This window comes from Botryllus schlosseri, chromosome 13 (assembly GCF_051294905.1).
Source record: "Botryllus schlosseri isolate E-star chromosome 13, Bs_hap1, whole genome shotgun sequence".
Lineage (NCBI taxonomy): Eukaryota > Metazoa > Chordata > Ascidiacea > Stolidobranchia > Styelidae > Botryllus > Botryllus schlosseri.
The window spans coordinates 3190902-3216391 of record NC_137248.1 but is presented as its reverse complement, the minus strand read 5'-3'; the positions used below and the strand labels follow the sequence as shown (position 1 = coordinate 3216391).

Here is a 25490-nt window from a genome sequence, read left to right as displayed (position 1 = left end):
TCTATTTGTATACTCTTGTCAGAAGATGTTTTTCAAAGTGGTAGTTCTACTACGAACATCTTGTATACAGCAACGACCATTACATATGTTTTGCTTGAAGCTTACCACATAAATGAATGAAAGCCTGCGCAACTAGATAAACAAGCATGATTGATTATATTGGAATGACGACTGTTCATTAAAGATATGGCCGGTCGGATGGTAAAGGGGGAATATTGAGGTGTCGATAACTAATTTTTAGTATCTTGTGTAGCGATTGAAGGAGGAATGATCAACTTTACAGAGCATCTCAAATTAATATATGGGAGTCACGCAGAGAACAGTGGCGGTAAGTCACGGCGCATTCTATTGCGTCGAATATGCCGGTAAAGACGATTCAACGATTATAATACGATTTTTTTAACTCTGGTTCTGGCTCGTTTCATCAGAATTTTCATCACAATTCGAAACACCACAAGAGTGCAATAAGATGGATAAGATAGGAGTGTGACGATTTGGAGTAGTCTTTCAATCAGATTACCTAGATAGAATAAGTAAATAAGAGGCGTGTATCTACTACATGTACATTGTACATTGTACATGGGCCATAACTAATGCAAAATCTTCACATCGCAGACATTGCAACAGACAGTGTGCGGTGCTCATACTATTCCGGTGATGTTTTGGAAGTAATTGAATGTCCAGACTCTTCAATGACTTGCTGCGGTCCACCAAGTTATAGATATTGCTGTGAGCAAGGGAACACCACCTCGTAAGCGTAAAACGCCTCGCTTTTGACTGCACTAATATTAACGTAACACGTTTTATTTTGCATGTGGGATCTTATGGTCGGAGTGGCATTTGCGGGGGTATTCGTATTCTTCTTATTATCGGTGTGCTTCATTCACTTTATCCTTTCCTTCCCCGCCTGGACAACAAGGTTTAGACTTCGGTGTCGGAGAGGAGGTACGTTTTAGTCCTCGAGAGTAACCTAGCCTATACTTGCAAATCCGCTTCGGAATAATTAAGCTTCAAATGTGCGATGCAGCTCATATCACGTAGTATGTCCTTTCCTATTCCAAGCGAGACCTATTTTATCACGGCCTCTTTTTAGAACAGCAGAGATGTGCAGCACAGAATGCTGACTCCAACACTCCAGAAGAAAGTAGAAGACTTGTACATTTTCAGTCTAGTAGCCTAACCAGTCCATAACGACCGAATCTGGGATAAATCAATTGGCTGCTTTTTACTCCGTAAGATTGCACAGGAAAGAAGCCAAAATAGTATACCGGTTATGATTCGGGTTTTGTTGGGACTCCGTAAAATTGCAAAGGGAATCTGATTCGAAGAGTTCCAAATGTTCAATTTTCGCCGTTGCAAGATTACGAAACGCCACGTATTTTCCATCGCGTGAAGTCTTGTTTACACGAATTTTCAGTGCCCGAACTGTTTTCCGTTTATTTGATACGGTATCTCGTATTACTTGTGCGTAGATATGTGACAAGGAACTGGCGAGTGACTCCGTTTGACAACATCCGTAGCAACTGTGACATCTTCGACTACGCAGGTAAAGAACGTCCCACAGCTTAAAGCTAAGCAGCAGCGCACTTCGCCGCGTGATTCATCAATTAAGCCCCGCTAATAAATGTAGTCATATCCATACCGGTAATACCGAACATCCGGTATGCGCTAAACTTTTTCGCAATGATCAACCGAAATTATATTGATAGCTTGCTGACGCAGCCTACTCTTGTCCCAAACATTGAGTATACTAGTAGCTCTGCATAGTAATGCGCGATTACTCGATACCAGACGCACACATCTGCTCACGAAAAACTAGTGTTACACTTTTTTAGGACAATGAGGACGTACAAGCAATTCGTAAAACTCTGTATTTAAACAAAGAGTATACCAGATATGCTCATTGCTCAGCTGATATATGAATACCGTTTACGAGTGCAAGAATAACAAGATACAAGCAAATCTCGAATTCGCAGGCAGACAGCAATTCACATAAACAAACCAAAAGACGCGTATTATATACGGACATGGTACAAGTCGACACGGGCGTCACTAACGCAGAAATATTGCCGTAAATTTACACTGAACTACAAGTGGTGATTTGCGAGACATATGTCAAAATATAAGCTCTGAGAGTGACATCTATCTATCCAAACAGCATCTACTCGACAAAATCGACGGAGAATAAGTAGTTTGACTTGACAAAACAGCTGAAGTAGAAGTGTAAGAAAGGCAGTGCCGGTACTTGGATTATGGAGATGTGTGGCAGTATATAAAGATTATTACTTCTATAATTCTAGTTGAAAATAGAGCAAAATGCCAGTAATGTAATTCTAATCCAAGTTCGAGCTGCATAGTGCGAAACGAGCCAAGCTAGCTGTAAGGACATTTGCTGTTCTAGAACCTAATCACTAGAGCTAGATTTTGCACAGCCCTACATAGTATCGTGATACTAGCATCAAGCAAATATCCTTACGGTTTTACACACATGCCACGACTGCAAGTTCAATTATATCGCCATCTACCATATAATCCGTTGCGGCATATCTATATCAGGCCAGGTAACAGGCTTTGTGAAAAAGATGAACAGGGTGACCGCGTTGACAACAGTATATAGTATCAACTCAAGAACAACAAGGTCCGTGCGTTTCACAGGCAAGTTCACACGTAGCAGTAGGTACGGCAGAATGAAATACCTCATCTCAATCAATTTTTGAGGAATCGTGGTTAACAAAACGCACATCATAAACATCAGTTTCCAAGTATTAGTACATTTCGGTTTTTCTAACGCTTCGTTAATCGCCCAACCACCGTAAATATACAGAGGTAATGCCGCAAATCGCAACACGCTGTGGCTCAAAAAGTACCGACACAAATAAAAGGTGTAATGGCGATTATCTGCTAGCAAGAACATGTGGATATAGGTACGTCTAAAAATAAAATACACAAATATAATAGTAATAAACAAAAATTTTTTCGGATTTCGTTTCAACGCCGTAATGAAATCACGCAGAAACGACACCGATACCAGATGTGGCGATGCAAAAAATAGCGTGAACGCGAAAAAGTACAAAATCTGTACGCCGTGAAATACCGCCACATGACTTTGCCTGTCTCCCAACACAATACCATCATTCACGACCAAGAAAACCGCAAATATAGCCACTACAGTCATGTAAGGCCACACCAGAGTCACAATCTTGATGAGGTTTGCGATAACCAGCAGATACTTGACTGCGGCAGCGACAATGTTCACCAGGAATCTGTGAAACAAAATTTTAAATGCTTACAGCGTAGCAAGGCCCACACTACCACAGTGCCAATTATTCCCATAAATAGCCAAGAGCAAGTAGAAAGAGAAGTATTCGAGACAGATCAAACTGTAAATGGAAAAACAGCAGCATAGCAGTTTGAACAATGGTACATAAGGGCAGTTAATATAATTTATTTTTAAAAATTTTTCAGGCTACCTCATGAAATTCTTACATTGTCTGATAAAACTATGCACTACAAAATTTGACTCAAAACAACCAGCAGACGAAGTTATTGGAGTACAAAATCTTGCATTTGAAAACTATAGCATTTACGATGGGCCGATGGCAAATGCTGAAATTATTTGTTAGATTTACCCACCGTAAATACTGTGATTTAAAATCCTAAATTTTGAACATCAAAAACATTGCTATGAAGGTTGGAATTGAGCCATATTTGTTGTGTATTGTTTTTTCAGATAACCTAAAAATTTCTTGAGGTGGCCAGTAAAATTTGAAATTTTTTTATATTTTTCCTAAAAATAAATCCAAAACTTTTTGTTACATAGCAATGTGCCTCTAAGTTGGAATCGACCCAAAATTGGTGTGCAGCGTTTATTTATGCAATCTAACAATTTTATCAAGTAGCCAGTAAAATTTGAAAACAAAAAGTTATTTATAACAGCCCTACTGGTACCAGCCATACCATTGATGATTCGAAGGCAGCTTTACACCGATTTACAAATTTCAGGAATGTATCTACTATCTACTACTAAAAACTATTTATTACTCAACATATCAAAAGTATAGTAGATAGTCTACTTGAATAGCACAGGCAGAGGCTAGCGTATCTACTTGGAAAATTTGAAATGCTTTGATGAAAATTGATAAGATTATTAAATTTGGTCATCGAAAAAATTGTTTGAACAGATTCTTGGAGGTACAGGACTCCAATGTACAATTGAATGAAATATTCATATTGAAATAAGCCCGAGTATTTTCAATTGATACTCGTTAGCAACTCTTTGTTGAGGATTGGAGAGAACATTGTATATCAACAAAGGTATTTCTTATTTCATATTTGATGATACGATTTGTTGATAGCCTATACAATGTTCTTTTCAATTCTCTACTAGTTGCTGACGATTACCCCGAGTGTCAGCCAAAACTATTCTGGTTAATTTCAATATGAATAATATATTGAAATTATTATTGGATTATTGGAAGTTCTGTACTTCCAAGAAACTGTAATGTACCATATTAAAATGTATTACCGTGCCAATTTATCTTCAACCTCCGCTGACGTCTCAATCTTTTTGATATCTTCCGCTTTGACCATTTCCTTGACCACCACATTACCGGCAAGGAAAACCACCCAAACGATGTTTGTCTGGCGAAAAAGGACAGAACACAAGCCCAGCAAGGCAGACACTTTGTGTTGAGCTCGCAAGTTTGCCAAGTACGCTGCTAACACTAGCATAGTGGATCCGGGATCGGTGTAGTATAGAAAAGAGAAGAAATAGTTCAGAGGAAACAATGCTAATGCGAAGCCTTGCAGTTTTGAGTTTTCATAAGAGTCCTGCAAGCAAAAAACAAGGATAAGGAAGTTGTGACAGTACATGCGATCATGCAAACATTTGCAGAAAGTTTGTAATGCCAATAATGAACTATTTCAAGTTAGGTCCAAACTTCCATCAACAGCCAGGCCTACTCAATGACAAAATTTTCTAGTCAAAAAAGGGACCTTTATTTTTTACACAAACTTGACTTTGATATATGGCATAAACAGACTTGTAAAAACGACTAGATTTTCAACGTCAGGAACTAGAACTACTAATTATTAAAAACTCACAACCAGAATTAGAACTACAACAAAATACTTCAGAATCCGCAACTAGTACTACAACTATCCATATACTAGATTGGTAGCTTCTTAAAGTATGGGGATAAATGATAAGTTGAATGACAAGATCCCATATTTTTTTATTTTGCAAATTGTATCGTCATATTTAGTTACATCTGATTCGTTAAAATTACTTTGTCCCATCAAATTTTCAATCCGGCTACACCCGATGCCAAGATTACAATACAGAGAACACGAAATCTTACATTTTTCTTTGCTCCATGAATTTCGAATGTAATCTTCTGCAGCAGAATCAAGCTCAATGTGTTGAAGAACACATTGACCGCACGCAATGCTGCGACGCCACAGAAATAATTGCCTCCGAAAAGCTTGAGAGGCAGGTTTAATAGAAGAGCACAGAAATAAAGTCCGGGCGGTGTTGTAATTTTGGCGTCCCACTGTAAATAAAGATATAATATATTTTTGGTCACTGTATGTATCAACTAAAATGGGCTATAAGGCTACGATATAGACACCTGACCTTAGGGTTACAAGTAAAAAATTGACTGAAGTTCAAAAAATTACTGTTTTCAGTCAGTTTCCTAGGTCTAGTGATCTAAAAACGTATCCCAACACATATTTTTACAAATCCTATTTTGGATCGATCTCATCTGCACCTGGCAAAATTTCTACAAATTGTGGGTTTTCACTGGCATCGCCAGTACAAATGTAAAATTAGCCTACTAATTGGTACCACAAGTAGGATTTGGTTAGTTTTAGTGATACACAGCATCAGTTTTTGACCAACCCAAAATAAATACATTACTTACTTCGTAAAACGATCCATTGCAATATTTCTGGGTTTGTGGTATGTGAAATATCTCGTCTATAAACGGGGCGGGCACCGTCTTGTTCACTTCCCATGCAAGGTAAGCGCTTATGACTACGAATATTACTTCAAACATCATGAGCTGTACCCTACACAGGACACAGTCAACACACGCCGAACAGAACTCTATCCACTACTCCACGTACGCAGAAATTAAATCAAAACAAAACATACGCTACGCGGCAGTGCGTGGCGGGATTCGCTTTCGCTGTCTGACGTATCCGCGACGCATTTTTATCTCGGCTCGCCTTTCAATCACACTCTCGTTCCGTGGTCTTTCCTGTATATTCCCTCAACAACATGTTTACAAATATCCGCCCGCACTAAAGCTAAATTGTTTTTCAGAAGCTCGCGAACCCCGCTACCGACACCAATAATCGCATAATCGGTACTATTTTTATCCGCACAAGACACATAATGTGCAATGTGATACACAAGATACAATGCGATGTAATGAACAGATAGTAGGATGTCGAAAAAAACGAGTACGGCTGCTTAATCTGCCCACCTCGTTCTAATGTTTGATGTAAACAGTGCTTGATCATGACGCTTGGAAGGCTGTCGTTTCTCCTCGCTCCTTTTCATTCGTATTCCTTGTGTTCCCCATTCACCGGGTCTCACTCTCTGAGCTTTTTTTTTTATAAAGACTACGTAAAATCGGCGATGTAAGGGAGCAAGAGCTCATATTGACCCCCGACGCTTCGAAACCTTCTGCCGTCGAGACTAGAACCGGAGTCTGTCTGAATTACCAACTAGACAGTGGTGGCTTTTGGGGTGGGCGAGGTGGGCGGTCGCCCGGGCCCCTTCTGGTCGAAGGGGCCCCCCTCTTTGGTTCATGCGCCTTTTTCAGGGATAATAGCGAATAAACATGGAAATCCGTGTACCAAGCAAAAATATGATTCCAGACAGATGTGTCAATTATCATCAAATCTCTGCATTTGTTAGAAAAGTCCCGTATCCCTATAATCAGCACGTCTCTGCATGCGGTAGAATTACTTGGTTTTGATGTAGTCTATCCTTGCACACATGCAATAATAGATATGGCCGAAACCAACATATGGCCAAACCTTGACGCGGTGAAAGATAGCTAATTATAACATATGCGAAAGGGGGGTTACATACTTATAGCCCCCCCCCGGTAAGTCTCGCCCGCCCCCCCCCCCGTTGATAGGGCCACCACTTACTAGACTATAATATAATATAGATAACCAACCTTCGTAGGCTAGTAATCCATACCTATAAAGACGAAGATAGAGATAGTACTTCGCCGTCTAGCATAGAGTCTTCGACACCGGAAAGATAAGGTCCAATACTGCGAGATCGGGCATTTATATTAGCAAACCAAGCGGTGCTGAATTGATTATATAGATTGCGTAGGTTAGTAGGCCTATCTACGAAAGACTACTCCAAGTCATTTCGACACCTTCCTATCTTTCCATTGAATCGCAATCTTGTGGTGTTTTTGAAAGGATTAAATTCTTAACAATAACGTTGTCTCTGGTCTGGTGTATCACGCCGTACATATCTTTAGCTGTGTGCCTTGGAGTCGGCCTTTATCAAAATACATCAGCCCAAGCTTTGTCAACAAAAGGAGTTCGTGTACCATCTTAAAATAGTACATTGAACGCTCTCTTATTTGAGATCTCATTTCATGCTGGTGACGTCATATTTCGAGATACGATCGTTGATATACATTATACAATGATGTTCTTCCCAAATACCAGTTGCTGACGATTACCCGACGAGTGTCAGCCAAAAATATTCGGGTTTATTTCAATATGAATATTCTATTCAATATCCTTAGCTGATGAAAACATCTGAACCGCCGACTATAACTAACTATGTCATTCAAACTTTCCCATACGTCGGTTGCCAGAATGATTCAGCGAACCTGATTAATGGACCTTTGCTCAACGGCGGCCGTCAATTCCCAGCATAACCGATATCCGCAATCAGTTTAATTTCGCAGACGCTAACTTCAAAAGTAGTGGCTTTTAATTCCATTAAGAAACGAGAGGCAGTCGCAACTCAAGTTCACAAGCAAACGAAGGCAATGAAGGGGATTCTTCATCGAACGTAATGTTGAAACACATACGTGCAAACGCAATGTAAAATGTAAGGTAACCGATTTCAGATATAACCCAAACCACCGCGTCAAAGCTTATTCATATTGTAGAACACATCCGATGAGCATTTCCAATCCCGGCCAGTACAAAGCTTGATAACGCACCATTAGGAGAATAGTATCAGGCAAAAGATTGGGTAGCACCAGACTGGAAGCTTTGGCAAATTGTTTCGTACTGTTTTGGTTTAAAAATCGGTAAATAGTATCTCCTAGGCACGCCTAACACTGTTGGTTCGCCACAGCGCTCACTACACAGAGAACACAACCGCTAAAATTGACCAGAACATAAAACATGCTGCCAGCGCCAGTGTGATTACGCCAGCAAAATTCATGAATAACGCAAGCAGGTCCTCGTGAATTGCCAAGCTTATCAACAATTGTCTTCAAAAATTTGGTCCAAAATCAACGGTACAGAACACAGATAAGATATTTTTTGCCGGTCCGAAACAATTGCATGAAACAGCAATAAAATCCAAAAGTAGAGTACAACAATAAAAAAATAGCTCTCTGATTGTAGCCGACAATTGGGAAATTTTATCCAATTCAATGTGGTTACCATTGTCAAGGTATGGTTGAAAATAAACCAAACTATATTTAATGTGGTGCACACCTACATCGTTCATACTAACACTCGGTTCAGGATCAAATCGCTCAGATATTTCTTCTGCTGGTCTCACAGGATTCGAAACACTTACGTTGAAAATCGATAAAATACAAAAGCAGAGTATAACCATAAAAAATAACTCTCTAATCGCACGCGTCCAAAATACGTCCGACTCAAGTAGCTTCACACGTTTTCGTGGCCTTGAAAATCGGACGTAGAAACCTCGGAGCTGTCGCCGTCCGAAACGCTGGGGGACATACTTCTGGGTACAGTGGGCGTGGCTGGCGGGGTGAATATATGAGGAAAAGGGTCGATCCCGCGTAACGTGTAGAACAAAATGTAGGCTTGCGACGCCTTCACGTCTTCGATGGAGCAGAGCTCGAGATTGGAATCGTTGCAGTGCACCCAGAATTCTGTAACAAAAAACAATCAACGCCAATCGTTAAGAAAAAAGCGAAAGGGGTTTGAATTTACCGAAGTAGGAAGAGGCAGAGTTGTAATGACTCGAGTTGCGATTATTTGGTGACTCGACTAGAGTCAATTTGTGTATATACTCGACTCATCAATCGACACGAGTCTAGGACCACCAAGACAGGCATTTCGTGGCAACTTCAAAGAATAGTAAAGTTTCGTAGTATTGGTATTTCGTCTTTCAGTAGTATAGGGCAAGAAAGAGCGAGGAAAATTACTGTGTAATTAATGACTTGGACTAAGCGGTGAATTATAAACTCGAATTCACTCAAGTCAAAAGAATCTCATTTTGACTCGGAAGTCAGTAAGAAGGAAGTAGAAAGAAGTAAATTCGGTAGAGGTCACATACTTTTAGCAGGTAAGGGAATGTGGCTACTTTTGAAATTCCTACATGACTTCTTCATGACTAATGCAAAACCACACTACAAGTAACATCTTCGAAAATAGATTCAGTTACTGTAGGCCCCCCACAACAATTTCACCCGTAAAGGTGATGCAAACTTATCCAAAAAACACTTTCTACTTTTCAGCATCAAAAGTGAGAAAGTAAGTAGCTTCCCATTCGCCAGAGCAACCCCGCGAACCACTTGATGAAAAATAATCTCCAAGTCACAAAGACAAAGCTTATCTCACCACCGGCGCCGTTCCAGCAATTCGCAGTGTAGTGACCAGAACCGAATCCCCGCCCGTGATGAATGACCACAGCGCTCAAATCGTACATGTGCTTGTCGTTCTGAAGCAAACCAGTCATCATTCCGTATCTAAAGCGCCGCAAAACCAAAACTAACCTTTCCCAGACCCCAACAATATTGCGTCATGTCGAGCTCCGACGGGAAATCGACGTGAACGGATATCTTTTCTCTGTGGTTCCTTCCGATCCAACGAAAACGTTTCAGATGAAATCGGAGAATCTGCGAACGATGATCGAATCGCGTGTTAAAGGCACACCACTCTAAATAAGATATGGTCTGAAATGTTTTTCACGCGCCGAACTTTAATCCGAGACTTGTTTATAGTGAGAAAAAATGAGTATATTGAGAATCGGAGACCGACGACATCACCTAAGCGTTTCACAGAAGTGGGTTGAACCTGACTCGACCTCAGACTTGAGTCTTAACACTACGACTCAGACCCGACCCGTTGCTTGGACTCGATGGTGAATTGAAAATGACTCGAGTAAAAACTGTTGAAGTCAAATTGACTTGTGACTCAGAACCAGGGTTGATATGACTCGGATCAAATGCGTAAAATGACACGACTCGAGTCAATTTTTGTATTGACTCAACTTGTACTCGAGTCATTAAGCATGACTCTAACCAATTCATATGACTCGATATTACTGGTATTTCGTCGTATTATTGTAAAATAGGGCCAGAAACTGCTAAAAGTGAGGAAAATTACAATATTATGAATGAGAACCATCGACATCACTCTAGCGGAGACGAAAAGAGTGGGTTGATTCCCGATGACTTACTCAGTGCTAGAAAAAATTCAGATTCACCAACGAAGCAATCTCTTACCTGCGGTAGTTCAAGCACTTTCAGCTGCTTTTCCGCTTCCGTGAGTAGCTGCGAATATTTTCGGTACAGGACGTTCTTCTTCTGACCGCCGCCTGGTCAAACAGAAACAAAGTTCAGAGCAAAATAGAAATACTGTAAAAAACAAATGTATCGAACCATGGCTGCTCTTTTGCTGAAGATGATTACACTTAGAACAGCCGTACACCTTTCCCCCGTCTAGCAACTCCGGCGCTGTGAAATTTTCCAGCATCTCGTGAAGCGTACAAGGGTCGGAAGGCACGGTGCCAGGGCGATTCCCGGTGGCAGACTTTCTCCTGAAAATGTTGCCAGTCAGCATCTCGCCAACAAGGCAATACGGTTCACATTGCCAATATAGGCTACAGCCCAGTTTGCTTTTTATCCTAGCCTAAAGTGATTTGAAAATTGACGAAATCATTCACTCATATGCATGGATTCATCCGAGAGACTGTTTAAGGTACAGAACTTCAATAATTCATATTGTACCATATACCATACCAAATATTTTCGACTGACACTCGTTAGGGGTAATTGTCAGCAACTAGTAGAGAATTCCAAAGAAATTTGCATATCAACATTCGTATCTATCTACATCAGATCCTCTAAAACTTGTTAAACACAGCTCAAATCCGGCTTTTATTAGCGTCTCGCGAACCAACATTCGTTTTGATGATAAAATATATAAAAGGGTAATATCATATCAGTTGGTCCAGGCCATATCCCCACTATCTCGAAACATCATGAAAATTGGCATGCTTACAGAGCTTTGTTTTCTGATTTCAGAAATCCAAATTGCAACAAAAAAGGTCAACTAAATCCGAAGGTATGACCGTCCAAAAATTGCAATTTTTGTGATCGCTCAGGCGGAAAAATTGTCAGAAATATAAACATGTAACTTAAATTTGCCATAATTCAATCAAATCAGGGTTGTTGAGGATGACACTTTCACACTTGTTCATTTACATCCTACTTGATACTTTGCCCCCTACTTTGACTCCTGGGGTTGCATAGTCTGACCTTTAACCCTGTGATTCTGCTCATGTCTTCAAAAATCGCTCACTCGTGGCGTCATTTTCAATTGCAAATATCTTTTGGCTACGAGGTGGTGTCATCAAATGTAAGGTGTCATTGGAAAGGTCTTGACAAGGACTTTCAAAATCAACTATAACATTCCTCGCTATAAAATCATTACATACCATAAGAGTGCCATGAAACTAACCTGCAAATAACATGTTTTAATTGAAAATCTCACCTTTCTTAACACGACACAAACTCTGTAAAACAACTAATTTTACTTTTATTCTATATACAGTACCTATTGTACTATACACAAGGTAGTCAGTATAACTCAGAACAGATAATTGCTGACATAAATTATGCTGGAAATAATTTTGGGAGACATTTTTAAAATAATGGAGAAAATTTGCTTCACAGTTTGAGGTGAACACACAATACTTCAAAAATTACTCAGAATTCACAACTATCGCAATAAGACCCAATATCTCATGTATTGTAGTTTTCATGTTATGGTGAGATATTAACAATGCACATATCAGTGTGTTCATGCTGTTGGTGAATCTCCAGTAAAGCTGCATTCTCTTTCTGGAAATCGAAAAATTAGATACGGAAAAAGAAAAATACAAGATTTGAATCTCAATGTTGAAACAAAGCTTGCCAAGGTTTTACATGTTGATGAGATTCAAGAATTTGTAGGGACGGGAAGAGACAAATATGAAAATGGAGTTGCTTTTGAAATATCGTATCAAAAATATAAGAAAAAACAATAGCCCTAATTCAACAAGACCTCAAAAAATTCAAATCTTAACAATTGGTCAAGAATGAAAATCTCGGAAATTTTTGGAGTAAGTGGAAGGTTGGTGAGAGATGCGAAACAGCAAGAACATGACACTGGAGTTATTCTTTGCCACCACCACAAAAAGGGAAGATGCTTTCAGATGAAAAAATTGTGAAGATTTTTGGAAACAGCAAATACAACAGGATGATGCCGGCGTTAAAAGACCGAGTTAGCATCAAAATGAGTGTGTATAAACAACACTGAAAGTCAAAGAAGTTTGGAAGACATATCATCAAAGATAAATATATATATCTGATATGTGGAAGTGCATAGTTGATATCTCACCATAATATGAAATCTATCAACCCGCTGACATTGATTTTCATTGTTATTGTCCATTTCATTGTTTAGTGCTGATCGTTGCCCAAATGTATTGTGTAGAATACATAAAATATTGCATCTTATCATTGCGTTAGTTGTGAATTCTGATTCATTTTTGAAGTACTGTGTGTTCACCTCAAACTGTGTAGCAAATTTTTCTCCAATTTTCAAACATTATTTCCAGCATAATTTATGTCGGCAATTATCTGTTCTGAGCTATACTGACTACCTTGTGTATAGTACAATAGGTACTGCATATAGAATAAAAGTAAAATTAGTTGTTTTACAGAGTTTGTGTCATGTTGAGAAAGGTGAGATTTTCAATTAAAACATGTTATTTGCAGGTTAGTTTCATGGCACTCTTATGGTATGTAATGATTTTATAGCGAGGAATGTTATAGTTGATTCTGAAAGTCCTTATCAGGAGCTTTTCAATGACACCTTACACTTGATGACACCACCTCTTAGTCAAAAAAAATTTGCAATTAAAAATGACGTCACGCGTGAGCGATTTTCAAAGACGCGAACAGAATCATGGGGCTAAAGGTCAGACTATGCAACCCCAGGTGTCAAAGAAGGGGGCAAAGTATCAAGTAGGATGTAAATGAACAAGTGTGAAAGTGTCACCCTCAACAACCCAAATTTGACTAAAATATAGCAAATTTCAATTGCATGTGTAAATTTCTGTCATTTTTTTCCGCTTTCGCGATCACAAAAACAGCAATTTTTGAACGGCCATATCTTCGGTTGTACTGGATCGATTTTCATAAAATTTGTTTTTCTGAAATCAGAAAGAAAAGTTTCCCAAGCATACCAATTTTCATGATAATGTGAGGAGGTGGGGGAATATTTTGAAATTTTTCTGGACCACCTGGCATGAACTGACCCAAAAGGAAGTGATTGATGCAGTAAGATTGTCGTCTCTGAAATTTCAGCATAGCAGTCAACAGCCGCAGACAGAAGGGTATACCTACACACGTATTAAGATAAGGGCATGCGAGGTTTGTGAACACAGGAATTCAAAGCTTGGAACATTTTCAAACCAACCATTTTCTCATTACTTTCACTCCAGCACTAATAAAAACTAGCAAGCTACAGAACTTACTTGGCATTGATTTTGTGATAACGTTCCGGAAACTCGAGAGACAAATCCCAAAAGGGCTCGACGGTAGACGACACATTGCCGCACTCGAGGCATCGAACTTGGCTCTTGAGACGGCCTTCGAATACAGTCTCAACAACCTGCGAAATGCGGGCTGGGTGAGATCACGAAAAGTAACTCATCGCAACGAGGTTTGAACAGACCTGAAGTATTCTTTTAGCGGTTTTATTCTCAGACTTGGAGTCGGTGTAGTTACGTTTTAATTCCGAAACGATCTTGTCCAGTAGTTCGCATAAAAATTCTTGAGCGTCTTGCTGTGTGTAACCCTACAATACAAAGAGAATATAGTGGTTGTTAATCGAATTCTAAACTAATTTGCGGAATATTTCCATGCTATATTTCTAATTCTAATCTAATTTGGGAAAGCTGTAAATCTTCTAGTTCCCTAAATCTGTCAATCAGCTTATGTCCGCAGTATTTTTACAGAATTATGACAATAAAGAGCTTCTGGGAGGTACAAAACTTCAATATACAATTGAATAGTATATTAATATTGATATGAACATGAATATTCTATTCAATTGCAGTAACATGAACCCTTCCTTCGCGAGATCTTACTTTGCAAAGCACAACATTCATAACCCTGTCATCCTAATTCTAATATTGAAAGCTGAAAATTTTCCAGTTTTCCAACTGCGGCCATCACCGAAACCCAAGAACTCACTCGAAACGACGGTATCAAGCTCCAAACGGAATGTAGAAAGTGATACGGCGACACCAGCTTCCATTTCCCGGACCACATCACTTGGTACAGGTGGTCGAGTTCGTTACAGAGAGACAGCGAGGACGACCAGTAATCCTTGCTGGACACGGTGGGCGAATGGCAGTCGCTTTTGATCGGAGAGCCGCCCGACATTTGAGGAGACTGGCCTCCGTTCAAACCTGAAACACGGTTGAACGTGAAGCTACGAATCGGACACAGATGAAAGCTTCAAACCAGAGTTTAAAGCCAAATAGATATCCGTTTTCAAATGCGTTATCACCATACTGCGGTTAGGCAGAAATTCAAGAGCAACTGAACTACAAATCTACAATGGTGGTCAAAATAGTTAGCACTGGGATACTAGGGTGGAGTGAAAAATGGAAAATTTTGAATTTCAAAACCGACACTTGATATGTGGTCCCAAATGTTAAAAAATAATTTCTATAATAATCTTGGGCTTGTACACCCTCTAGTGGTCGTGCAATTTCACCGAACGGGCCAAAAATAGCTAATTTCGCTATATATTGACGACCGCTTACGCTAGAAAGCTGATTTGGGGCTTAAAAGATGCGGAAGCAACAAGTTTCTATCTCACTTCCATAGAAATTTGTCTTAAAACTGAACAGAAAAAATATGACAAGCAAATTATTGATATTTAGATAGTTTTTCGGTAAAATTAGGCACTGAAAAAGTATATATTAGTAGGCTACTGTGTTACAGACCACCTCTGGACATTAAAAATACTTAGTCACACGGCCGTGCTAACACTGGTGGTGAATGGTGTTGCTGCTATATTCGAACCCATAATACATAATGCACACAGTTGACACAGATTCATTGCTGCAGCTAAATTGACAAGCATCAGGAGTTATCGATGTAAAGGACATATTCCGAAATTTGACGATGCCAAAAACTGAATTTACAGAAACTGATTCATGCAGTTCTCGCAGAGATTTGAGAAAGTGTATCACACAGTAACTACTGCAGTCCAACATTAACACTGCGGCGCAACAAAAAGTAATACCTGAATTTCTCCTTCCCGTACTCCTCGCCGACATAGACGTCGGCTTCACTTGTTCGTTGTACAATTCCACAGTGGTCCGTCGGGTCAAGGCCCGCACCTGTTTACCTTGCGGCGGCGCAAAACAAAACAGGGCGTCCGCGCCTTTCGAACAATTAAATTCCATCTCGCGCAGGCCCAGCAGACAGAGACGGAATTTTTGCAAATGTCCCAAAACCTGAACATGTGAAAACTTTGTAAATACGAGTTACATTTGGGCTAGGCACAATGATTCGAACGAGTATTGATTCTAATGACTCGAGTCGGCAGTAAGAGACTGAGAGATAATAAAGTTAGCTGATCAGGAAGAATGCTAATCGTGTGAATAAAAACTGCTAATCTCGAGGCATGAAGTTGGAAAAGGTTATGCGCGATCATTACTCGAGGTGTCCCGAGTTTTCAATGAAGCGGTGTTATCTGTTGCATCATAACGCGAAAACGCGTTATTGGCTGTCAGTTATCAATTTGTTGAATGAAACAGCAGCCTGCTGATAACGATACTGCCACTTCAATGGGTAGAATTATCATCATCGGTAAGTGAAAGTCGTGTGTCCAATTGATACGGTACAGCTAAGAAACGGATTATATAACATCAATATCGCTCTGCAATGGTGGGTATACAACTATACATAATTCGTTGATTGTCTAGTGTAGCCATTACCTAGGAGACAATCATTATCGGAAATATTTGCGCATAGGAGCGATACAGATACGCAGTGTACGCATAGTTATCTATACTTTTTCGGGTTTGTTAAATCATGAGATTGAAACTAACTTTATGCGCTGAGGTTTCCTTAATCCTGGTTGTTTAATCCTGATGAACCTGATAATCAACTTTATTGATAGTCCAACTTTATATTCGTCCTAAGATTTGATTTTTCAACGAGAATTAAAGTTTAGTTGCAAGGTTGTAAACTTTGATTGCTCGTGACTCACCACACGAAACAGTTCAATACCTCATTTCCACTGATCGAGCGTTAGCCGTATCTCAGAGCCAAAAAACATGTCACACAAAAATACAAACGAAACGTTGTGAGGGTTGTGACCCTCGCGACGGCCACAAAGCACTACAAAATAGTCATGATCCACAAAAAAGCATCTTCATTATCATTGTCATCGCCTCATAATAAATGGTGCTTGAATCATGGATCATGTCACATAAATTTTGCAACACTCTTTGGGAGTCTGTATCTGTATCTGTTAAACTGCTCTAATTCCAAGAACGTTAAAATAGAACCAAATGTTCTAAAATGTTACTAAAAAGTGCCGTTGCAGTTACAGAAGATGTAGAAGTTTATCACACGGGCCGGGCAGACCTTCGCAAATTGAATTACTTTCCACGAGCAAAAAGAGATCGGTTGATTGACTTGGTGATAATTATATCTAAAACGTAATGAAGAGCTTCTTGAAGGTACAGAGCTTGAGTAACATATATCTATGTTGAAATAGTAATGGTCAGCAACTAGTAGAGAATTGGAAAGAACATTGTATATCAACAACCGCATCACAAAATAAGTGATAATGTAATAAATATACTTTATATACAGAAATGTTCAAGTCTGATATCTGTGAAGAATATATTACGAATCAGAGTAAGAGTTGGCATATGCAAAATGCAAATGGAAATGGGAGCTAAAGCGAACAGACTCCAGAGCTAGATTCGAATACTCGACTCGAAATTTATTCACCCAGGTACTCTATGTTGCCCAGCCCAAGGTAAAATGGGTCACCTGTATAATGGAGTTTAAGTAGCAAGTGTTTCCCAAGTTCCGAAGCCCTGTAACGCCCGGGATCAGCGACGTCACCGCCTTATTCGGCACGTTGTCGTACAGAGACGGGGGTCGATACGAATGGGTTCGTTTGCTGGGCGCGGGCGGACCGCTGATCAGTCGTCGGGCTCTGGACGCCGGCGCGGGACGCCTGGGTGTTTTCTTTTTAACGACTTTCTTGGACGAAGTTTCCACGCTTTTAGTTCTGTAACGTTACGTTTTACATTTCATCATATGGAACAGGTTATGAGGATATGCCAGGGTTATAATGACTCGAGTCGCGATTTTCTGGTGACTAGACTTGACTAGTCATTTTTTAAATATGGAAATGGCTCGACTCAAGTCAATTTTGTGTCTCGACTCAACTTGTACAATATGTGAAATGTTCCAATGCTAATTTCTGGTATTCCTGAAAATCATGCCAAGGAGATCTGTATAGTGCGAAACGCAGGGTTGTAATGACTCGAGTCATGAATAGACTCGAGTCCAACTCGAGTCACGATTTTCTAATGACTCGACTTGACTCGAGTCATTTTCTAAAAAATACGGAAGTGACTCGACTCGATCTGTGTATTGACTCGACTTGGACTCTAGTCATTGCGCATGACTCGGACCAAGTCATATGACTCGAGACTCAGACCGACATTTCATTGTAATTTCGAAGAATAGTACAGTAACCACACTGTTGGAATTTCGTCTATTGGTACTGGTACTTGAAATGCGACCAGAAACTGCTAAAAGCGAGGAAAATTAGTATATTATAAATGCGAACCATTCGATATCACCAAACAGAGTTATAGAAGATGGGCTCAACAAGACCTCAATTGGAAACTAAGAAGTCAACACAATGACTTGGACTCGACCCCCTGCTTGCTGACTTGGACTCGGACTTGACTGGGTGGTGAATTGAAAATGACTCGTGTCAAAATTATACAAATGAGATTGACTTGTGACTCGGAGCCTTGTGACTTGGTTACAACCCTGACGAAACGTGCCAAGCCTGCCGTACAGACACTCGTCAGTCTCATTCATATTTTAATTCTAATCTAATTTCGAAGAAAACTATATGCTATAATTCTAGTTGTAACCTATTTGCAAAAAAAAAATGTGAAGCTATAATTATTATAATCTTGGGAGTAAATTGTAGAGCTATAATTTTAGTACTAATCTAAATTTGAAAAGCTGAAAACTGTTTAGTTGAAGGCTACAACTCTCAAGACACACACATACTTTTTAATAGCTTCCTTGTCGGCCTGCCTCAAGCGTTTACGGGATTCGGACCTCGCTTTCTTTGACCTTGCCTGTTTCCGTTTGGAGGCACGTTCTTTGGCTCTCTCTATCCTACGGATGCGGTCGCTTCTGCGGCCCGGCGGCCGTTCTGGTACGTTGCGCTTTTTAGAGGGCGGTTCGTCGGGGTGTCCATGCGATGGTATGGGACAGGAAGTCTCTCTTTTTAACGGGCCGATACCGAGGCTGCCGAAGATTTCTTTATATCTTAAATTAGAGAGCAGCATAAGTGAAACAAACAGTCTTTTTCTGCCCAAACAGACTCTTGGAGGTATAGAACTTCAATATACACAATTGAATAATATATTCGAATTGAAATATTGTGCAGGAACATAACAGTCATTAAATAGTTGCTTTGCTATATTCTATAGTTTGCTTGAATGCTGTTTCATGGCATGCAGTAGCAAGCAGTCTGCAACCAAAATCAAACTCTGATTGACAGCGTGTAAAACTTGAACAGCTCCACTTCGTTCAATTCACATGGTGATATGGTGATACGCAAAATCTCATCTTTCAAGCAAACATGGGGGCACGAGGTTGTCACAACATACAATAACAACAATTTCAAATGTTTACCAAACCAAAGACGGTCGAAGAGCGCTGATATAAAGCATTAAAACTCATGACAGAAGTCACTATGTTGAAACCATAAATTATTGCAAATTAGCCTTTGAAAAGATGTAAACAAATCAACAGAAAATGTAAGCAGATTCATGACGTTTGTCTGGCGTTAACTCATAGGAGAAACGAATGATGTGTAAAGGGTTCAAGAGAGAGCATTAACGGACTCGTGAACTAGGGTGAGAGAGAACAAGAAACGGGAAGAATATTTTTATGATAAAATATTACGCATGCATTCAAACGCAAGAAATTTACTCTATGCACTAGTAGTGAGGACAAATAAAGCAATAAAAGGAAAGGTTAGAAGAACTCACCTTGCAGCGGCATTACTCCTCTTTGGTCTCGACAAAATATTCAAGGGCACCGATGGAACGGACTCTTCCTGGATCTCATCTTCCGAACACACAGGACTTTGAACTTCGTCTGGCGTGTGCGATTTGTGTTCGTCGTCGCAAAGTTCGATCGGTATTTCTTTCGACGAGTCCGTTTCCACTTTCACGGCCTCTGTGCGAGTAGAGTCGGCAATTTCTTTATCTTGCTTCACACTTTCTTCGCAAGATTCCGCCCCTGCCAATGCCTCAGAGGCTATATGGGGCGTACAGTTCGATTTTGCGGATTCAATCGTTTCCTCGACACTGCTACCAGAGTTCGTCGCTTGCGCCTGGCCAGGATCTGGCAATATTCCTGAAGTTAAAGTGACAGGCGACTTTGGGAGTGCAGGCGTAGGTGATTCGGCAATGTCACTTATTTGCACGTCCTGTGCCTTTTCACTGGTAAAACCTGGCAACGAGCAAGCCTCCACACCTAGAAAATGATAATAAGTGGCTGTTATTCACAGTAATTGCAAGGTCTCATCTACAGGAATAGGACATAGTATATTTTTGATATGATTTACGTACACACGGATTGTGCATATGCATACCATGAGTGCATGATGTGCATATGCCGCAAGACAAGGCGCAGACACATCTAACAGTCAAGTCTCAAACTACTTTGATGGCAAAATATTGACATGTTTACAGTAATAAAAGTAAGATAAAAAATGAGAACTTCACCATAAGCACGGGCACAGAAGAGAGTGGCTCGCTAACCAGTCTACCGTTGTCGTAACTTACCCATCACAAGACCAAAGTCCTGAAATAGCCTATTAAAATCTGACATTAAAGTACCACATAATGATTATTAAGATTGACCGCAGAACATTATTGAAAATTCTTTACAAATAACTTTCATACACCGAACATCCAACGGCTTCAAAATGGTTGCGATAATTAGAATCTATCGTACAACAAAGATCAGTTACGCAAAACATAACGAGGACAGTCTCGTGCAACGTATATGCGTAAAAGGAACAATAATCACAAAATAACATACCTTGTGAATTATCATGGTCTCCCTTAGATTCTACATCGCTGGTTTCCTCTGGTTCGCTAGATTCACTCTCGTGCATACAATCTTTCGTACGTTTCCATTTAATATATCGGAGCCATCTTCTGAAGGATTTTCTTTGCCGTACAAACCTACAGGCAAAGGTTGGGTCATTCGTCATCAAGGCACTTGCATATATTGTGACGGTGGAATCAAAGTGGCGTATGTCCATTTTCCATATTTCGAGGAAATAAACTTTATGCAAAGTTTTCATTTTTCGGCCATAGCTTAGCGACGGTTAACTTTGAAACAACGTGACGAGCATAACCAAAGACGAGATATGGCCTAAAAATACCAAAATTTCACAAAAACTTGATTTTCTATGAATTTGAAAAATGGATCCCAAAATTTGTAAATATGGACGCAAGCTTAGCTGTGATTCCACCGTCACAACTATGTCTGGGTGCAATGATTTTAACGTCAAGTCCAACAGAGTAGGGCCTAGATATGGTTGAAAAATATTCCAAATCATCTTGATGTGGTGTAGACCTGAAATTCATTTTTTTGTGGTCACATAAAAGGTACACATTCGATCATATCCTATATCGCCATACTCAAGCGACATGAGCAGTGCTCCTCTACCGTTTACTCGAAGTCTGATTTCACAAGTAAGCCTGAGTCTGTTCAACTGCGACCAGATCAGAGATCGGCCGAGACGCGAGACACAGAGACAACAAAGCAGTCCTGTTTGGGCAGTCTACCAAAATAGGTTGCTGGTAGTTGTGGAAGTGAGGCAGTTTTGCTGCTATTTCAAATTGGGCATCATATTATGATATATTCACTATTCTGTATCAAATCTTAAAAGCACACAATATGGAACCAATTACTCCAACTGCTGCAGTAAATTCGATGATCCCCAGATCACTTCGCTACTGCTTCATCTGGCAATTACTATACTACATAATGAGGATAAATCCCAACTAATCTTCCTTGTATATCCCAATTCTTGAACTGCATTCTGCATTCAATGATGTCTTTGAAATTTGTATCAATAAATGATACATTCATATTTAAATAAACCCGAATATTTTCGGCTGACACTCGTAAAAGTAATCGTCAGCAATTAGCAGTGACTTCAAAAGAACTATGTATATCGACAATCGTGCCACCAAATATGGTGTCATTGGCATAAAATTTCAAATAATCAAGGCAGAGCAGATGTTTCAAACTTCATGTGGACACAATTACGGAATCAAAAATTTGTCTGCCATATTTGAATTATTTGCGATTGCGATGATATGATATAAACTCTCTCTCTCTTTCTCTTTCTTTAGCAGCATTCAATTTTAAAAACTACTTCTAAAACCCAGTAATCCCTACATTCAAAATAAGGATGATCTAGTAAACACATGCGGTAGTTGCTGCTGACGATTGCCAGCCGAAAATATTCAGGTATATTTCAATATGAATATATTATTCAATTGTACATGCACATTGCACAAGTTACCTCGAATGCCAGATTGCCGTAAAGAGTCGGTCATCCCTGTCCAATTGATCTTGCTGCATCTGCCGTCGCATTTCCAAGTCTTCCTTTTCCGTTATCACCGCAGATCTGAGAGTATGCCCGCTACGCGTTGTACCCGTGAAATTTTGATATCTGATTGCCTGGCAAAGAGTAGGGTCGCTTTTAAATGTGACTCAAGGGCTAAAAACTAAACAACTAACCAGCAGCGTTTCACGAATAACCTTGATGTCGCTAGAGTTGTTGTCGTTCAACACGTAATCGTCGCATTTATAGCAGAACACGTAAAGTTCGTTCACGTCGATTGCTAGAGGGTGACCTGACTCTTGGAAATGCGTCAAGGCGTGTTCTTTTATAAATCTAAACAAAAGAACGAACCACACCTACAGAAGATAGCTTATCACATGCTACAGTCATGAATAGTTTGTCTACTTTGATGCACTTGGTAGCAGATTTGGACAAATGGATAATTTAATTGTCCAATTTGACTAATTATAGAAAACCGCCTGTAATCTAATTTGTGAAATGTTTCTTCTGTGCTGTAATTTTTATTCTTATCCTATTTATGAAATGTTCCTACGCTCTTAATTTCAATTCTAACCTTGTTTTAGGTTTTCCTGAAAATGCTACAGAACTGTGTAGTGCGAAATTAGCCAAGCGTGGCCTACAGGCAGTTGGCATCCTTGTGCTTGTGATAATGAATTCTGGTTTGATATGAATTTCATTCAATTTTTCATTCAATAATTCCAATTTTCATCTAGTTCCGAGAAGCTAAAATTTTCAAGTTTTTCTTCCAACTCTGCTTGGTAGGCCTTTCACATGTTACACACAATTCCATAACCACACTCATTATCACGTAATTGGTTGATGAGTCTGGTTTTCTTACCCCATTTATATCCTTTGACGCCATTACAATGTTAATTGATGTCCGACTATCGCTAATATATCTATATTGCTAAGCTAACATATTACATTGGAGTTGACCCAAATATGAAAATAATGTGTTATTATGTGCCTCTCACCCACATTGAATAAAAGTATTACCTTCCGCATGCCACATTGGGACAACTGAGACACGCCCAAACTGAGTCGGTGGTTAAACAAGTATTACACATCCATCGTTGCGGGTTACAGATTGAGTGACGCTCGCCGATCCGAATTTTACGGACATGCTTACAATTGCAAATCGACACCTGAAAAATATGATAAGAACTTGATGAACCGGTAGGGCTGTTCAAAAATAAATAAATAAATTCTTTACATATTCATTATATAGATCTACCCACCGTAAATACTATGATTTGAAATCCTAAATTTTGAACATCAATAAATATGCTTCTCGAGCCAAATCTGTTTTGCAACGTTTTTTTCAGACAACATAACGATTTCACGAGGTAGCCTTTAAAATTACAAAAGAACAAATTCAAAAAAAAAAAAAATCTCAACTATTTTCATACATATATATCAATGCTTCTGTAGGTTTGAATTGAGATAAATATTGTGTGCCCCGTTTTTTTAGGCAATAAATTTCATCAAGCAGCCAGTAAAATTTAAAAAAATGATCAGTGCTTGTTACAAGAAATTGATTACTGCCAATTATGGAACGGAAACATCAATTTTCATAATTCTGATTATACCGTCACTGAGGAATCGGAGTAGCTTAAGTCCATTTTTCATATTTTGAGAAAATAAAGTTTTTGTAGAATTTTCGTTTTCTTTTGGCAAAATCTTAGCCACAGTGACAATACGATACCCATCACTTTACATTGCAAGACTCAAGCAAAGGCTATAAATACAATCAGAATCTAAAAAAATACATCAATTTGGCTTTAACAATATCAGCATGGTAATATCGATTGACAATAGCCGCAAAAAATGAAGCAAAAATATATTCAAGCATATTTATTAACTCACATTGCCAAACTCAAGGAAATGATATAAACACAATCACAATCTTAACAATGCCGTCAATTTGTCTTGGTCAGTAATATCAATTGACAATATCCGCAAAAGTTTAAGCAAAAATATATCCGAGTATTTATTACCTCACAATTCAAGAGTCAAAGAAAGGCGATAAATACAATCAAAATTCTAATGTCATAAATCTGCAAAAATGCAAACCTCATATCCAGTTGTCAATCGATAGTTTGTACATCTTGCAAGGTAATTGTCTTCCTTTTTCCCAATTGCATCATTCTAAACAAAATGTATTCAACATTCTCCTCTTCCTGTATGCTACAATACCACAATTATTATTATGGCCAAATTCAAAACATATCATTGACTAATTAACGGAGAGATTACTTGTGACTAGGATTTCATCAACCGAAGAAAAATCATGTATTTTCACAATTGCAGAACAGTAAACTATTTTAGGGTTAGATCAAGACAAAATTACACTTTCTCATGTGCTATATTCAATTTTCGGGGTTGAACTGTGCAATGTATATTGACTTGACCTCACAAGAATAAGTCGATGATGCCTATTATCAAGTGCAATATAATATGATTTCTGCAGATACAAACCTTTCCCCTTGACGTCTTCGAAGGAGATGATCGCGAAGATGTTGCGCTCTCTTCATTAGACACCTTCTCCTTAGGAGATGGTGGCGTTTTGATTCCGCTCATAATTGTGTAATGTTTTAGTTGCCCTTTCTCAAGTAACAGCTTTCAATCTCAAACTGCAGCTTACCGATTGAATATTCATTGGTTAGAGAATCGGAGTTGGACAATAATTACGTGGATAACCCTAGCTGTAACCATAACAAGTCCAGTTAGGAAAGGGCGAATGTATTAAATCGTTTTTATACATTCAAAACAGTCTGCATTTTGAATCACCTCCAGCGGGTGTCGAGAGAGCGCGATCTGATCCTTTGCCGCTTGCAAAAAATTCGATGTGTGACGTAACGTCACATGGCTGAGTAGTTACAAATACAAAGCAAAGAGTCGAAATGAGGGTAGCATTTTTCTTCGGGCGGCGATGATGCGTGAGCTGCTACTCTTGGGAGTGTAAAACCGAATTTGCGTCGGATTTGTATCTCTGTTCATTTTTGCGAAACTATATTACGATTTAAAGTGAGACGTGGATAATTTTGAATTAA

At 39.3% G+C, this 25490-nt stretch overlaps 2 protein-coding genes and 1 long non-coding RNA gene across 3 annotated transcripts; 1 reads left to right on the top strand and 2 right to left on the bottom strand.

Moving 5' to 3' along the window:
• Positions 1 to 166: 166 nt before the first annotated feature.
• On the top strand, positions 167 to 1677 carry LOC145453725 (uncharacterized). Its single transcript, XR_013919890.1, has 4 exons — positions 167 to 328; positions 616 to 945; positions 1094 to 1525; positions 1565 to 1677. It is a non-coding gene; the product is annotated as an uncharacterized LOC145453725 (long non-coding RNA).
• Positions 1678 to 1854: 177 nt separating this feature from the next.
• LOC145453720 (dol-P-Glc:Glc(2)Man(9)GlcNAc(2)-PP-Dol alpha-1,2-glucosyltransferase-like) lies at positions 1855 to 6199 on the bottom strand. The gene is made up of 4 exons (XM_080331702.1): positions 5925 to 6199; positions 5361 to 5552; positions 4526 to 4830; positions 1855 to 3263 (listed from the first exon to the last, which is right to left on the bottom strand). Exons 1-4 carry the CDS (start codon positions 6060 to 6062, stop codon positions 2522 to 2524), a joined length of 1377 nt encoding a protein of 458 aa, XP_080187828.1. The 5' UTR covers positions 6063 to 6199; the 3' UTR covers positions 1855 to 2521.
• A 1761-nt stretch (positions 6200 to 7960) lies between these two features.
• Positions 7961 to 25231, bottom strand: LOC145453710 (ubiquitin carboxyl-terminal hydrolase 44-like). Its single transcript, XM_080331690.1, has 18 exons — positions 24916 to 25231; positions 24511 to 24585; positions 23434 to 23582; positions 22593 to 22749; positions 22375 to 22532; positions 20874 to 21019; positions 19814 to 20303; positions 18822 to 19085; positions 17553 to 17796; positions 15787 to 16000; positions 14724 to 14941; positions 14203 to 14325; positions 14003 to 14139; positions 10860 to 11017; positions 10704 to 10795; positions 9972 to 10094; positions 9817 to 9916; positions 7961 to 9125 (listed from the first exon to the last, which is right to left on the bottom strand). Exons 1-18 carry the CDS (start codon positions 25015 to 25017, stop codon positions 8896 to 8898), a joined length of 3180 nt encoding a protein of 1059 aa, XP_080187816.1. The 5' UTR covers positions 25018 to 25231; the 3' UTR covers positions 7961 to 8895.
• Positions 25232 to 25490: the final 259 nt, after the last annotated feature.

Excerpts from the sequence above, each read along its gene's own strand:
- LOC145453720 (XM_080331702.1), bottom strand. The coding sequence starts at position 6,062 with ATGATGTTTGAAGTAATATTCGTAGTCATAAGCGCTTACCTTGCATGG. Across the intron at positions 4,831-5,360 it reads TTCATGGAGCAAAGAAAAAT|GACTCTTATGAAAACTCAAA; the intron begins GTAAGATTTCGT and ends TTTTGCTTGCAG. Across the intron at positions 3,264-4,525 it reads GTTGAAGATAAATTGGCACG|ATTCCTGGTGAACATTGTCG; the intron begins GTAATACATTTT and ends TTTGTTTCACAG.
- LOC145453710 (XM_080331690.1), bottom strand. The coding sequence starts at position 25,017 with ATGAGCGGAATCAAAACGCCACCATCTCCTAAGGAGAAGGTGTCTAAT. Across the intron at positions 23,583-24,510 it reads GATTGACAACTGGATATGAG|GTGTCGATTTGCAATTGTAA; the intron begins GTTTGCATTTTT and ends CATATTTTTCAG. Across the intron at positions 22,533-22,592 it reads TTATTCGTGAAACGCTGCTG|GCAATCAGATATCAAAATTT; the intron begins GTTAGTTGTTTA and ends ACTCTTTGCCAG.